The 16,231-nt window shown below is 54.2% G+C and overlaps 1 protein-coding gene across 2 annotated transcripts in view; it reads right to left on the reverse strand.

Annotated features, from left to right (window-relative positions):
• Window positions 1-1,136: 1,136 nt before the first annotated feature.
• The window catches only part of SHB (SH2 domain containing adaptor protein B), a 138,209-nt gene continuing 123,114 nt past the window's right edge, over window positions 1,137-16,231 (reverse strand). The window contains exon 6 of one of the 2 annotated variants that reach the window (XM_004271459.4): window positions 1,137-5,170. In XM_004271459.4, the coding sequence (XP_004271507.2) occupies window positions 4,987-5,170 (184 nt within the window). In that variant the 3' untranslated portion in view covers window positions 1,137-4,986. The remainder of the gene's footprint in view (window positions 5,171-16,231) is intronic. The other variant, XM_033431136.2, reaches the window with a different exon arrangement.

Raw genomic sequence — 16,231 nt, forward strand, 5'->3', positions numbered from 1 at the left:
ATGCCAGGGCTTTGCCGTCCCTTGAACAGGGAGCCGTGTGTGTGTGTGTGTGTGTGTGTGTGTGCATGTGTGTGCATGTGTGTGTGTGCGCGCTGTGGTGGGGGGTGTGCTCTGAGGGGCTTAGGAGTTGGAGGTATGGATTCTGTCTGGGTCACTGGAATATGGAATCGAAGCCTGAGACTTGGGGGTAGTGGGGGAGGAAGAGGCCCACTGGGGCACAGCGGGCCACAACCTTGGGAGAGAGGGAGAGGCAGTGAGTCCCTCCAGGGCCAGGTGGGGGTCGGCCTCCACTCCAGAGCAGGCTTCCAGGCGAGCCGGGGGTCCCTATGCCTCCTCAGGTGCCGACCTGTGTGTGAGGAAGGGGCTTGGGCTGCAGACCGTCCTGCTCAGGCTGCATAAGGACATCATCATGATGATGGCATGAGGGCACACAATGGGAAACAGTGTGCCCGTCACGCCCTGCCTGCCGCTCTCCAGGAAACAGGCCAGCATCTCCTAGTCTTCAGGGAGACCAAAAATGGCTTCCTGCCACAAGGGGATGAACGCCCCTCCCCTTGCCCTGCTCTGTTCTTCTGCCTCCACCGGATGAAGCCTTTGGAGGCCCAGAGACCTTGCCATCTCCTACCATGCAGGCTGTGCCACACCAGGCCTACTTGACTCCCCCGATCATCCCCCCACCTGTTACCTCTGCCGGGAACACCAGGCTTCCAGGCTCCTCACTCATCCGCCAAGGCCCAACTTGTTCCTCAGCTGCAAGCAGATTCAACTCCCCCTCATCTGGGCGTGCACGGCCCCTGTCATTACATCACGTGTAGTTGCCTGTTTGTTTTTCCGCCACACTGGAAACTTCCTGAGGGTAGGGGTTGGGTCCTATTCTCCTCTGTATCCACCAGGCCCAAGGATGGGTAGGCACTCAACAAATGTTTGCTGAACAAATTAATGTGTTTCCATTTAACAAGCTCACTAGGGCTCTAGCTTCCTCCTAATTAGGAAGCAGGAAGGTTCCTTCCTCTTGTAAGATCCACCTTTGGGGGATGATGGCAGAACTTCAGCTTCTGCGAGAAGGCGGCAATCAAACTAGATCCTGGGGCACACGTTTGCATTTTAAGGAAATAAAACATGCGTGCTCAGTGAGGTACATTTAAACAAGACACTTGTATATTAAAAGCTTCACATTAAATATACATTATACAGATTATCGCACAGAATTATTGTATCAGTAGATCTTTACAGGACACTTTTTCGCAGTAGGTGGCAGTCCCAAGGCTCCTGGCAGTGACACAACAGCCCTGAGGAGAGGGGAGGGGCTGGGGGCTGTCAGTGCCTAGGGGATACCTGAGTGGGTCTCTGGGGGGTTCTGGAAGGTGCTCCTGCATCTATAGCCCTGGGCTGTGCTGGCTCCACCGGACAACTTGCCCCATTTGTCTTTGCTGGTAATCGATTCTGGAAGGTATCGGTTTGCTGGATGACATGGCAGTTTGCTGGATGACCATCTGATCCAGCCAGGACCCTTCATGAGCATCGACGGGCCAACTCCAAACGCCAGCCTGCCCTGTCTGCCCACTTTTGCACGCACTGTCCCTGGGGCCTGTGAGAGCACATGGTAAGCCCGGATGTCTGTCCCTGCTGGGCCCTTGGTCAAGTGACAGCAAGCACTTCCCTGAAGCCAGCCAGAGCTCGGTGTTCCAAATCTTAAAAAGGCAATCTCCGGGTCCTGTGACTGTAGGAGAAGCAGAGCGTCTGCCAAGGGCGCCACCTGTTGATGCCAGGCCCTTCCTGGAAGTTACATCATGATTCCCCTCTGCTAACCCACTGGCCACTAAGGGGCACCAGCCTGGAACTGCCCTGGGAGGGGAGGCACAGCTCAGCTGGGATTGGCTGAGTTTCCTGAAGAGGAGCCTTTTCACCATTTTCTTTAGAAGAGGTGCTCTGTGAGCCTCTCTCCTGACAGGCAGGTGGGCCATCTCTCCCCACAAAGCCTCCTTTCTTTCTGGGCTGTCATCTTGTTCTGGGGCGGGCGGGGCACTGCCCAAAAGGCCCTGACTCCTCAGTGCTCAAGGACATTACTGCTGAAGTGGTCGGGGCATTATGGTCAATAATGAAGCCAGCGACGGAGGGAAAGAAGGGAAAAAACCCGACAGTCCTGTGGCTCTGAGCAACGCAGCCTGTTAGGGGCTAGAGGTTGTGTTCTGAGACAAAATGCTGAGGCGAGATATTGTGTGGCAGGGAGCTTTTTTTTTTCCCTCAAAGAAATCCAGCTCATTTTTTCCCCCATTAATTGGCAGCAGATGAAAAAAAAAAAAAGCCAAAACAAAACCCCAACCAACGCCAGTAACCTGAATGTGAGTGTTTCTGAAAGGGAAAAGCTGTTTCAATTGTTAGATGTCCAAGAAAACATGAATACACGCCGACAGAGGAAACGGTCACAATTAGAGGAAGAAGAGGGAGAGGTTCATAAAATTAAGGAAAAAAATTCCTTTTAGCAGCTCCCATCCTGTAAGCTGGCTCCTCTGCCGGCCTCAGTCCCCATGGGGAGCTGCCGGTTGGGCCTCCCAGGGAAACTTCAGGAAGACGAAGGCAGGGGAAGGAGGGAGGGCCCAGGAATCCCTTAAAAGAGCAAAGGCAAGACCAAAGGGTGAAGCAGCCTCGGTTTTCCTCAGACCACAGGCAGAGCCTCTTCTGAGGAGAGGTCTGCTCTGAAGACTGTCCACTGAGAAGGGTCGTGGGCTCCTGCACTGCCCCACCTACAGCCTCAGGAAGGGCCCTGTGGGAATCTGCACTTGCTGGAGGACGAGGCACTAATGCAAAATCCACCCCACCCCCGGCTCCACGGGCTGCCTTCCTCGTCCCCAACGTCTAACTGGATCCTTGGGATCCAGTCTCCTTCGGCACCTCTGTTTGGATAAGTGTCAACTCCTCACTCATCTTCTCACTCACCAGAAAAATAAATAAATAAAGAGGAAAGCGTGAACCATTCCAGGTACTCCTGCCTTAACGGATGTTTCGGAAAACGCAAAGCGGGTAAAAGGTCAGGACTGAGGCTTTGGAGACTAGACCCAGGCCACAGGCAACGAGGCAACCATGAGGTGGACGGGCCTGTGGGATCCATGGATGGGAGGGTCTCGGGCTGCCCGGACTGAGACGAGGACTCGGGAGGCTGAGCCAAGAGCTGGACTGGGCAGGAAGCAGATGCCAAGGAAACAGCTTTGGCCACAACCCACTAAAGTCCACAGCAGCCACCTACAGGGGCACGGATTCTAGTCCTGCCCTGCCCTGGCTTGACAGGCGGCCGGGGCAAGTCCTCTCTCCTCGCTGGGCCTCTGTCTCTAATGTGAACGGTGAGTCTGAAGCATCGTGGACGGCCTGGCAGTGCTGGTGATGTTCAAACTCGGTTCAGCCCCCTCCTGCTGGGGACGATGGTCACCGAAATTCCATTGTGCTCAGACCACTGGCAGGCAGACTGACGTGTGCTTGGCGAAGGCGCTGACACTTGTGCTCTCTCTGGATCCCTTGCACCTCCTTCAGTGGATGGAAGCCATGCCTTTCATGCTGCTGGGTGGGATTCTTCTCTTTCTTCCACTGCATTTAACATGCATGGTGCGGTGGTAGGTGGGTGGGGGGGAAAGGAAGGGGAACTGAGTAACAGCAATCTCACTGAGGGTCTGCGCTATGTGAGCAAGACTCCCGCTCCTGTCAAGGGCAGGGGCTAGATAGGGGTGGAGTGTGGGAGTGTGTGTGCGGGTGTTCTTGTCTGTGTGGAGGCAGTGCGGACGACCAGGAGCTCCGGCTCCATGTCCCCTGAGAGGTCAGGATTTGCCTTCTCCCAGGGTGACAGCAAGGCCATGTAGAGCCAAAGCACTGGCTCTAGAGCATCCTCTGCTTATGGGCTGTGTTAACTTAGACAAGCTACTTTCCCTCTCTGAGCCTCCTTTTCCCCACATGTTAAATGCCTCACAGGGTAGCAGTGACCCCAGTTAATGGGGAGAGCCCTTTGTGCACTGCTGGGTGCTGTGCACCTGAGGGGTTAACACAGACCTGCCATCACTGCATTGCTGTAGGCAGAAGGGGGAGCGTGGGTGCTGAGTCAACAATTGAGGCTACCATTGCTGGAGCCTGAATGCCCCTTCCTGCAGCTTGACTCTCAGGGGGCAAAGCAAATCCCTCTGCCCCAGCGGCTGCCTCAGCCCTGAGCTGGGGGCTCTGCCTCCTTCCCGCGTGCCCAGAGGGGACACACCTTGCTCTGGGGACGAAACCCGCAGGTAAGCACTGGCCCCCCCAGAGACCCACTGCAGTATATTAAAAAAAGGGATAAGAATATATATTAAATGACTATTTTATTTACACAGCCTATTCATAAATAATTGAATCCTTTTTTTGACCGCACAATGATTCCTTGGAGATCTCCTAATGATTACACTGAATGACTAAAAGTGGATTAGTGGGCTTATATCTGTGTGTGGCCATGTTCTCCCACGTATGTGCTCACACTCGCACACACAGGCTGACACACACACACCAGAGGGGAGGCGGGATTCCCAGGGCCTTCAGGGCTCTCAAAGCACCAGCATTTGGCTCCCAGCACCAGCGGTGCCCCGGTGGGAAAACTGCACCCCGTACACAGGTGTGAATTCCTGACGGCTGGAGAACAAAGAGCCGCAACCCCGGGAGCTCCCGCCCCGCCCCTCGGAGCTGCTCTCCTTTGTTCATCCTGGAAGGCATCTCTTTGGATTTGCAAATATTTTAATTCACAGAAACTCGAAGAGGGGTTGGGGGAGGGGGCTGCGGTGGCGGGCTGGCCGTCCCTCAGTCTTTATCCAGGCCTTCTCCAGCCCCCATGAGTGGCAACAGCATTCTAGAGACATGCAGTGGTGTGCTAGTACCATACACACGACACAAACTGGACACGGCTGGCAACAGCGGCCGGGCAGGTCGGCAGGGGCCACCGGCTCCTCCACGTCTGGGCCCTGTCGCAGGGCAGGGAGGGGCTCACAGGGTCCGCACAGCCACGGGGTAGAGGAGGGACAAGTGCTCGGCCCCTTTGATGGGCAGCTTTCTGGTGGTGTAGTAGTGGATGACTTCTGGGACACTGTCGAACGGGGGGCTGTTCTGACCCAGGACGTATTTCTCTTTGGTTTTGGCCAGTTTCATGTGCATGAAGCCCTGGTTGCTCCTGTGAACAAAGCGCAGAGATTATTAGGATGTGCAGAGTGACGAAGGCCCAAGATCAATCAGGAAAGCAATTCCCATAGAGCTACTCACTTTTGCTCTGAACCGAGGTGTGTCACGAATTCACACTCATTATCCGAGAGAACTCTCCCTCTGGCCATATTCCTGCTAAGGTGTGAAGATTCCTTGCTGCCCGGGACAGAAGAGATCCCAGCCAAGAAGCAGACTTGAGCCGCACCTCTCCCAGCCAGGAACAGAGCCCAGGACTGGCTGAAATGCAGCTGCACCTAAGAGCCCCCTCAATCCCAGCAGCAGACAGGGAATCAGCAGCAAACACTGCAGGAGGGTCTTTCGACCTCGGGAGCTTTGAGGGACTTCCTCAGGAAAACAAAGAAACCCCCAAACTTGGCCCCTCTTCCTATTACTGATGCAGATGAAAATTTAAGCCTTGCCTGGCAGGCACAATGTTTAAGTCCCCAATGCCCTGACAAGTAGGCAGGACAGGGGTCATCACCCCCACTTTACAGATTAGGAAACAGAGTGTGGCAGGATGACAGGCGAGCTGTTTTCCAAAAACTGATGCTCTCTCTTCAGTACTATGGAACTGCCAAGCCAGGGACTACATTTCCCAGCCTCCCTTGTATCCACTGTAGTCACGTGACTAGTTTAAGCCAATAGAATCTAGGGAGAATGTGTGCTCCCCGGCTTTGCCCCAACGCAGGCACTCTCCTGTCTGCACTTCCTCTCTCTGCTCAGTAAACCCTGCCTGCCTCCTTCTCCAAGGCCCAGGTGTAGTGTTTCCTCTGCCAGGAAGTCTTCCAGGTTCCCACTGGCAGAGCTCCTTCCTTCTTCCAGCTGCACCGAGGATATAACGCCTCCATCAGCACTTGCCTTCCTGAACTGTGATTACTTGTCCATCTTCTCAATTCCCCTGAGAGCTCCAGAGGAGTGCGCAGGCTCTGTGCCCACCACGCTCGGCATCCTCCGAAATGGGTAGTGGGTGGGTTCCTCGGAGGTCAGAGCAGAGCCCTATGTCCGTGACCCTCGCGGCTTGCCAGCTGCACCAGCATGCTGGGTGGGGTGTTGTTTCCACCCGGCCCTAGCAGACCTCTCCCGCCTCCCACCCAGGACTCTGGCCACATCGGGTCACTAACCCCTCCATCAACCTGCCTGTGCTCAGGCTGCCCTTTCCCTGCTCACTCAGCTCCAAGATTTAGCCACCACACTTGTGGATGCTTGGTTTCCAAAGCACAGTCCAAATTTACTGAGGGTGTGTCACTTAGTGAGAAAGCTGGGGCTCTGACCTCCTGCGCCTTCTCCAGAGCCCATCCTTGGGCACCGATAACTTGTGAGCAGCCCTAGAGGCCCGGCTCCTAGGAGACCAGGCCCACCCCAGGCAAGGCCGAGAGCTCCGTGTGGACACAGGTTTGCAGTTTGTAGTCCTTCTGAGCTTTGATTCTTCTTGCTTCAGCTGTTCCCACATCTCTTCCATCCAGGACCGGGTTCCACACGCTTACCGGCGCCTGCTCTATTAATGCGTCAATTTGGACTCCAGGACCATTTTCAAATGGGCAGAGCAAATGCTTAATGAAGTGCAAGCACTGAGCAATACAGCTGCTCATAATAACGTATTTAGAGATGTCACCCTTAGCTTAAAGGAAATCGTTCGGAGTGCAATTATGTTTCAAGAGAGAATAATTCCTGTAAAGAACTGAAATTTAAATCAAGATTTTTTAAGGCTGACAATGTTCTAATTACACAGCCTGTGGCAAGTTCTGCTCCTCAGCGAAGGGTCATTTCATTGGAGAATTGCCTTGTCACATCTAGAAGCAGGAGGCACACTTGCTTAAGCTGTTAGAAAGGAACTGGTGCGTGCCTTAAGTGAAAAAACGTGCAACTCCCTCTGAGTGAAGACTCCGCTACCTGCTACCCACAACCATGGAGAGATGGCAAATCTGTGCTGGCCTGGAAAGGGCTGTAATTGCTTGAATGCAGGGCTGAAATTGTGTGGCTAAGAAAACCGGGGACAGTTAAAAAGCTTTGCATTCTTGGAGGCCACGTGCTCAGCCTTGCCTGGAGAAGGGGTGTGTATGGGAGACAGCAGAGCTGGAGCTGCAGTTGAGTGACATGGGCGGGTGTGTGTGGCCTTGGACATGTCATGCCCTCTGTGTGGGGTGATATTTTGGGCTTTATGTACCACACTCTACAGCTGGGGCTGCAAAGCGCAGGATGTGTTAGATCACAGCAACCAGTTGTGAGCTGGTCTGAACGCCAAAGCTCTGATGGCACTGCAGGTACGAAGTTGCAGGGGGAGCTGATTTAATTTCTAAGGAGGTTAAAGGAAATAACTCATACGAGTTAATGGGGTATTTTCACACCAGTTTTTCTTAAAATATTCAGTGAGGGAAGTGGGCAGGGATGGTGGTAACAGAGGACAGAGCCAGAGACAGAAGCTGAAGCTCCTCCGTTCCCAGGCTGAGGGCTTGCGAGGTCACCAGATATTAGGAACTCCACACTAACGCCTCCACCTCAACAGGCACAGGCAGCCGCTGGTACCTTCCTGCAGTCCCTCCTGACTCTCCAGGCCCACTGTTTGTTCTTCTGACGCTCGTATTTCAGTACACACTAGTTTATAACCCTGAGCTGGGCTGTACTGAGGGGGCAGGCGGTTACAAAGTTCGGAGCCCAAGGCAGAGAACTCAGGCCCGTGACCCCTGAGTCCAGGGCCTGACCATTCCCGGCAGAGGGAGAGCTGGCCCTCACCCTGCAGCCCTGGCAGGAACGGCCCTTCCCCCTGGGCTCACGCACTGCACCCTCTGGTTCTCTGGACCTGAGGCTCTCCTTGGGCCGTACTGGGCTCATTCCCTGCCCCCACTGGATCCATGGGGAGACTAACTGGATGGCCTCTGAGGGTGCTTCTGGGCCTAAGGTCCTGGATTCCATGTGTATGAGCATAATCTGCTGCCCACACGGTGAGGGCTTCCTGCAGGAAGGGGTCGAGGCAGCTTCATGCCCCACTCCCTTCCACTGCTGCCCACGGAGTGCCGCTGTCACAGGGTACTGGTCCGGATGGCCCTCAGGCTGATGTGTCCTGGGTACTTCCTGTGAGCCAGGCCATGTGCTAAGCACTGAGACTCAGATGGGAGGTGGCTGACCCAGGGTCCCACAGCAATCAGCAGTGGCGATGCTGCTTCCTTCCCTGGTGGGCCTTTCCCAGAGCCCACGCTCCTGACCTCAGTGCTGTCCAGCTCCAGGAGAGAGCCCTAGTTAGCCCCCAACACTCCATGTGAGGCCAGGCGCGTGGTGGGCGAGAGGCATCAGAGCCTGAACAAGTGACTCCTTGACTCCAAGCCTCAGTCCCCACGACACCCACCCTGCAGGGCTGATGATGGGTCAGAGCAGCACAGGGGCTAGCAGTGAAAGGCCATCCTGGGGATTGGGGACAGTGTGTCCTGACCGGCAGAGTCCCCAACCATGGAGGGACCATCACACGGAGTTGGTGGGCCCTGCGAGGTAAGCAGGATTTCCTTCTGAGATAATCTATCAAACCCGGACTTATGCAAAGGTCAGGCAGAGCCTCGTCAACACATAGCTACAGGGTGTGCGGCAGTGATACACCCTGATGGGTCACAAGGTCCCCACGAGCAAGGTGCCACCTAATAACAGTTGAAGATTTAAAAACAGCTGCCAGGGATGGCTTTAAAGACTCCCAACTTGGGGGCTTCCCTGGTGGCACAGTGGTTAAGAATCTGCCTGCCAATGCAGCGGATACGGGTTCAAGCCCTGGTCCGGGAAGATCCCACATGCTGCGGAGCAACTAAGCCCGTGCGCCACAACTACTGAGCCCACATGCCGCAACTACTGAAGCCCGTGCGCCTAGAGCCCGTGCTCTGCAACAAGAGAAGCCACCGCAACGAGAAGCCCACGCACCGTAATGAAGAGTAGCCCCCGCTCGCCACAACCAGAGAAAGCCCGCAAGCGTCAACGAAGACCCAATGCAGCCTAAATAAATAAATAAATAAATTTATATTTAAAAAAAAGAAAAAAAGACTCCCAACTCTACTTAGAAGACGACATCCAGCACAATAAGAGAAAGGATTAAATTTTCCAGGGAGAAGAGAGGGTGCATCAGATAACCAGCATGCCCAGGGATGCTACGGTGCTCTGGACACTGCTGTTGGAGCAAGAAGCAACCTGGGGACCATCTCGTTTCACCCTCTTGGGGTACCCTGGAGGAAACAGGTCAGAGAGAGCAGCACTCTGGCTCGGGGCACACAGCAAGGTAAGCTGTGGTTATGGCAAGAACCTGGGGCCCACGCGTCCAGGACCAGGTGGGCCGGGTCCCGGGCCACCTCCCATCATTGCTTCTGAGAAGGCATGGGTCCCCGGGGAGCTCAGACAGGCCACCGCCTGCCAAGCTCCCGTGTCAGCCCTGTCTCCTTTGATAGGACATCTTGCAAGAGCTAAGTCACAATTAGGGGTGTCTCCAGTGGGTGACCTGACTAATGAGTCTTGTAAGGCTGGTAGAGGCTGGGGGTGCTGTGGCTGTCAGGGCGTTCAAATGGCTCATTATCATCACAAAAAGCACGTCCTCATCACCAGGATTATCAAACGTGCCTGGCGCGCTGGGCCTAATAACAGACCCCACCTTGTCTCATAATCACGGGCTTTAATAAAACATCACTCAGCCTGCAGCTGCTGGCCCGAACAGGGTGCGAGGCCTCACCTCTTGCTTTTAGACCTAATTGCTTGATGCATATTTCATGAAGAATCTTGGGTAATAGTTATGTTAAATCGCTTCTTTTCACAATGAAGTGACTTAAAAATACTTGCATATAATATTTATGCAGGAGAAGGCAAGGAAATTGCCCTTGGGGACTAGCATGTAGGACCTGGTTACAGGAAACCACACACAGAGGTGATCTCTGGTTTCCCTCTACTGAAAGGTGGTTGGGGAGCTGCTCTCTTCACTGAGATGCCCCAGAACACTGTCCCTCAGCTCGAAACCGTCCAGGGCTCCCCACTGCCACTGCAGAATGAATGCTCGAACCCCACTGTGCACCAGGCACTGAGCTGAGCCACTGCTACACGTGACCTCATTTAAGCCCACAGCAAGGTTGATAAGTTGCTTGGTGTGACTACCGTTGTTTACTGATGGGGAAACTGAGGCTGAAGGAGGTTGTGTGCCTTGTCCCATGGGACACGGTGGGACCAGGATTTCACTGTGTCTGTCTGACTTTGAAGCCTGTGGTAAGCATTCAGGGCCCTGACACTACCACTGCAGCCTCATCTTCCCCTGCTCAGCCACCCAACCAGACGGATCCAGGTGTCCAGGTCCCTGCAGCTCTGTGAGCTCCTGAGGTCGGGAACTCTGTTCACTGGGACGTTTCTCAGCAGGTCAAGCCTTATTCCCCTTTGGGCCCTCAGCACATGTCTGGCGCATAGCCGAGCACTCCATTCATCTATCCATCCATCCATCCAGCAGCTATCTAGTGAGTGTCTATTTTGAGCCAAGGAAATGAGGCCCCGAGCATCTTCCTCTCTGGACTGTAAGCTCCAGAGGGCAGGATGGTGGCGACTCCACCAGGCCCCTGAGTAGAAGCTGGGTAGAAGCTGCCTCTTTCAAGGCCAGGCACAGTGGCTGCTTTGCCTGGTCAGCATTGGTCCCAGGAGGAGCCAGCTTAGTGAGGGGCAGAGCCATGGGGAGAACCTAGAGGGTCACCTCTGCAGGGGGTACAAAGGCACCTGCCTCTCAAATTGGAAAGAGAAGTCTCACTTGAGGGAAGCCACAAGCCACAGAGAAGAATGGGTCAAACCTTTTTCTTTCCTTGGGATTCTACAAGAAATGATTCAAGGGTACAGAGCCAGCCAGTGCCCCCTGCCCAGGCCTAGATAAATAAAACGAATGTGACACAAGTTCCCTCCTAAAACCACATCTTCCTGAGGGCCCAGGCCCTCCCCGCTCTGGGGCCCAGCAGATCTCAAAGTGGCTGTATCTCTTCCTCTTCTTCTTCTTCTTTTTTTTTTTTTTTTGCGGTACGTGGGCCTCTCATTGTTGTGGCCTCTCCCGTTGCGGAGCACAGGCTCCCAGCCACTCCGCGGCATGTGGGATCTTCCCGGACCGGGGCACGAACCTGTGTCCCCCGCATCGGCAGGCAGACTCTCAACCACTGCGCCACTAGGGAAGCCCTCTTCCTCTTCTTGTGGGTTATTTTAATTAAAAAGTTGAATCTTACATTGTGCAAAGATTCCTGAGGCCAGATCGGTTAAGAGAAGAGGAAGGATGAAATTGGGCACCTGAATGCCCTCAACAATTGGTTGCAGGATGATTCTCAGGGGAGGGAGGTGTTGCCTGCTCTCCATGAGCATGACAAGAGCAACCAGAATTCACCCTCAGAGCTCTCGGAGCACAGGTCTTGTGATCAGCGTGGAGAGGGCATGAGACCAGCCCATCAGGTCCTTCTGACCCCAGAAGTGTGCACCCAAGTCGGAGTGGAGATGGACACGGACGTTTGTATCGAATTAACTGGGCACAGGTGCGTTCTAGGCCCGGCTCTAATGCTGATCTGCTGTGATCTTGGGTGAGGGAGCATCCCAAGGGAGCCAGCCTGGAGGGTGACCATGGCAAGATACCTCCTGCCTCCATGGCCACCTAGGGGCCTACAAAACAGGTACTTCCTGCCATAACCCTGCCCCCTGCTCGGCAATGCTGCCTCTGCAAGCAGATGGCTCTGATTCAGGACGTCTGCTCTTTGACCTCCTGGGAGATGGGATATTTTGCTGGGTAAGTGTCTACAGAGAAACTCCTCGCCACATCTGTGAAACAAGCCACTCCAGAAACGCTCATGAGTGCCTGCAGAGAAGCATGTTCTGAGGAGAGCCCTGGGCCCGCTGTGGGAAAAAAATACCCAGATCTCAAGTGATGGGGGCCTTCAGGGGAAAGGTACCTGGTTGACATCTCCTGAGGATGTCAGGCTGGCATCTGCACGTGCTGAGAACTACCAGCACAGGTCCTGGGAGCCTGGCAGAACAAACATGTACAATGTGATTGCCACCGCTGCCGTCGGACTGGACCAACCTGTGGCTTCACAAAGAAGCTGGGAGGGCTGGCATTATCTGCAAGACACCCACTGCACACACGAGAACACCAAGGGCCAGAGGGAGAAGCAACCTGCCTGAGTCACAGTGAGAGGACACCAGGGCTTTCTGAACCAGGGGACCAGGGCGTGAGTCCTTCTAGCTGTGTGTCGGGGTTCTCCAACTGTGCAATGCATGGGGTGAGGGGCATGGAAGCCCTTTCCAGCTGAGATGTTCTAGGGGTTGAGGAGCTGCGGGAAGGGGCTTATGAGGTCACATGCCACCCACTGCCTTCCGAAATAGCCTTCAAGGGGACAAGCCAAAGACACACGCGCCAAGTTATGGTGAACAAACATCTAAATGTGAACACCGCTGAGCCAAACAACTTGATTTACAACCAAATAATTAGACTTTCAATAAGCACACTGGCAGTGATGAGCCTCCCCAGGAAGCCCGGGCATTTCTCAAGCTCTAAGGTGGTGGCTCAGGGAGAGGGCCTCCAGTAATTCGTGACGAAAAGCCACCTCCAGGCAGGAGAGCCGGCAGATGCATCTCGTGGCACACATGGAGACGCATAAGCTTGTTTTGTGCCACGCAAGGCAGCATAGGTCAAAATGAACTGATCTGGGGCAATTTTCCCAGGAGTAGACTAACAAAGTGTCAGGCAGGAAGATATTAATGATCCAGACTGACAGCTGAGGGAGTGAGCCTCCCATCACTGGGGGCGTGTAAGTGGGAGGGTAATGATGCATGGGGGCAAGCTGGATGACTTTTGCAGTCTCTCTGGTCGGTGTTCCTAGCAGTCCTCAGGCTCCAGCAAATGCACATGAAAACTGCAAGGGGAGAGGTGGAGGCAAGGGGAGGGGTGACATGAAATGTTTCAGAGCTTTAGGAAGGGGAAAGAGGACTCTTCCAGGAACACGAAGAGCCTTTTGTGTTTGAAGCACGTGGGGTTGATGGTGGTGGCTGAACTGAAGTCAGATGCCTGGGTTCAAACTCTGATCCCACTGATGTCATTGGCTGGGCAGGTCCCCTCTCCCCGGGCCTCAGCATCCCCGTCTGGAAAAGGTAGAGGGGGTTCCTCCAGTGCTGAAGTTTTCAAGCTAATGAGAGACATCACAGTGGTGTGGAGGGTGTGCCAGCCTCGGCCAGGAGGACTAAGGCAGGGCAGGACGGCTATCCTCATGCAGGTACAGGGAATCCCCGGGCTTGAGGACAGCACAGTGGCAAAAGCAAGGCTTCTTAACATCTGTGCCAACGGGATGGACAGAATGCATTCAGGCCTGCGGTGGGGTAGAGGGGGGTTTCCTTCTACTAGGACAAGCCTCTCTCCACCCATACTCTTCTTGGAGCACTGGTTCTCAACTGGGGCGAGTTTACCTCCCTCCTGGAGGAATCTGACAATGTCTGGAGACAGGGGAGCTGCTGGCATCTACAGGTGGAGGTCAGGGATGCTGCACAGGACAACCCCACAGCATAGAATAATCCAGCCCCAAATTTCAACAGTGGCAGCTCACTGGTCACCCATGCCTCAAATCCTTCATCTGTGAAATGGGAGTAACGAAGAGTCCACCCTCACAGTAGTTGTGAGGGAGAAGTGAGAATGCCTGTGTGAAGGAAGCATGAACACCTGATAAAGGTTAGTCATCCGGCTCCTTATTTAAGGGCTTAAGACACAACACAGAATTTGCCAAAGGGCTCCAGGCTGTTTCCAAGGACCAACTCCCACTTCACCACCAACCAGCAGGTGCAGGGGGAACACACGGTACCTGAAGGAAGGTCCAGAACAGGGACTGGGCAAAGGCAGCCCTAAGGGTAAGCACCAGCTGCCAGGGGCACAGGGGCTTTTATAGCAAAAGGGGAGCTGGAAACCTGGGGTTGAGCCAGGTGAGGCTGGAGAGTGAGATGAGGGGAGTACTCCGGGATGAGGGCAGCAAGACAAGGGCAAAGGGACCACCACCTGCAGACCCAGCGGGACCCAGACCTGGGTCTGAGTCCCCTTCTGCCACTCCGAGCTGTGCCTCTCTCTGAGCCTCAGTTTCCTCATCTGCGGGATGGAGTTTTCACTGCCCACCCATAAGAACCATCCTGAGATCCGAGCTGGATGGTGCATGAGCAAGTTTGGCAGGTGCTAAGGCTCTAGGGGTTCTGACACGGCTTTGTCCCCACCTGCACTGCAGGAGCCTGAGTAGAAGTTGCTGCCCATCTGGTTTGCCTTGCTGGCTCCGTGCTGAGCACCGAGCGTGTCTCCCTGTCTGCCTGGTCTGCCATTCATGGCCACGTTGGCAGCAGGACCACATCCTCCAGCTGGGCAGCCTGCCTGGCTGGGGTGGCAGGCCTGGGTTCTGGTCCTAGCTCTGTCGCTGGGTGACTATGGGCACGGTGTTTATGACCCTGAGATCGACTTTCCCAAACATGGAGTGGTATTTCCCAACACTCTCAAAAGCACATTGTTACACAGCAGGGTCCACATGAAAACAGAATGGGAATGATGAGGAAAGAGGCTTCTCTGCTTAAAAAATACTGGTTTATGGCAGTACTGTGTGTATTGCTCCGTATTCAACATTTCCGAGATAGACCAGACACCAAGCAGAGGCTTTTGAGACCATGTGTTTCCCTGCTCTTATTTTACAGACGACATTAAGGCCCAGAAAGGGGTGGAGGTTTGCTCCCATTCTCCAGTGAAACCAGAATGTGCCCCTTTCCCCCCTACCCCGCCCCCGTGCCATTCGCTGTAGGGGATTCTTGGGCACTACCCATAGCCTCTGTATGCTCAGAGTAGGCAGCAATGCCTGTGACAAGGTGGAAGGTGGAGGTGGACGTGCAGGGAGGGGGAAGAAGGCAGCAATCCCCCCCCCAACCCCAATTCTCATCCTTGTCCTTAAAGCACAGTGCTTACCCTCACTATCCTCCAGACCCAACTCCCTTCCTGGCTGGGGCGTCCCTTGCTAACTGACCAACGGATTCATTAGCACAGCAAAGAAGGGGACTCGCCCACAAAGCACCTGATCCAACTCACAGTTTTACTGAAACAAGTAAAGAAGGAAAAATCCAGGAGGGCCTTTAAAAACTGAAAGCTAAAACAGACCTACTTGCTCAGTGGTCCTTCCTCTAACCTGAGGGTCCGTTCTTCCTCCCTGGAATTTCAAAGGCACACAGTTGACTCTAAGCCACCCAGACACCCTGGCCAAGGGCCTTTTGCACATCATGTGAATGATGGTGATGGTGGTTTTCAGTGGAAAAGCTCCCAACAGTCCTTGGGGATCTGGGCCTCAGTTTCTTCATCTGTGAAATGGGGCGGACTTTATGATATTCCTTAAAGTCACTGAAAGCAAGTGAAAAGAGCTCTGAACTGGATGTCAGGGACCTGGTCCCAGCCCTGGCTCCTGTCCTCTTGGGCCTCAGTTTCCCCACCTATCTATACAACAAAGGGAGAGAACTAGGTGACCACTGAGGTCCCACAAACTGCTAAACCTTTGAAACTTAGCACAGAGGTGCTCACACCATGCAATGAAGAAGGAATGACTATTCAGATATTAAACAAAAGGACTGACCTTCATTACAGACATCCCAGAGTTTCAGGGTTGGAAGAGGAGTGCAGGTTTCTCAAATATAGAGTTTCTACAAACGTGCCCCAAAATGCCTACATCAAAGTCCCTGGAGGCCTTCCCTGGTGGCACAGCGGTTGAGAGTCCGCCTGCCGATGCAGGGGACACGGGTTTGTGCCCCGGTCCGGGAAGATCCCACATGCCGCAGAGCGGCTGGGCCCGTGAGCCATGGCTGCTGAGCCTGCGCATCCGGAGCCTGTGCTCCGCAATGAGAGAGACCACAACAGTGAGAGGCCCGCGTACCACAAAAAAAAAAAAAAAAAAGTCCCTGGAGATTTGCTAAGCCTGCGACTCCCTGGGCCTCTCTGGAACCTGAATCAGCTTTTAATATGCTCTTCAAGAGATTCCGATGCACATTCAAGTTTGAAAACCACCGTTCT

Source organism: Orcinus orca, chromosome 6, assembly GCF_937001465.1.
Source record: "Orcinus orca chromosome 6, mOrcOrc1.1, whole genome shotgun sequence".
Lineage (NCBI taxonomy): Eukaryota > Metazoa > Chordata > Mammalia > Artiodactyla > Delphinidae > Orcinus > Orcinus orca.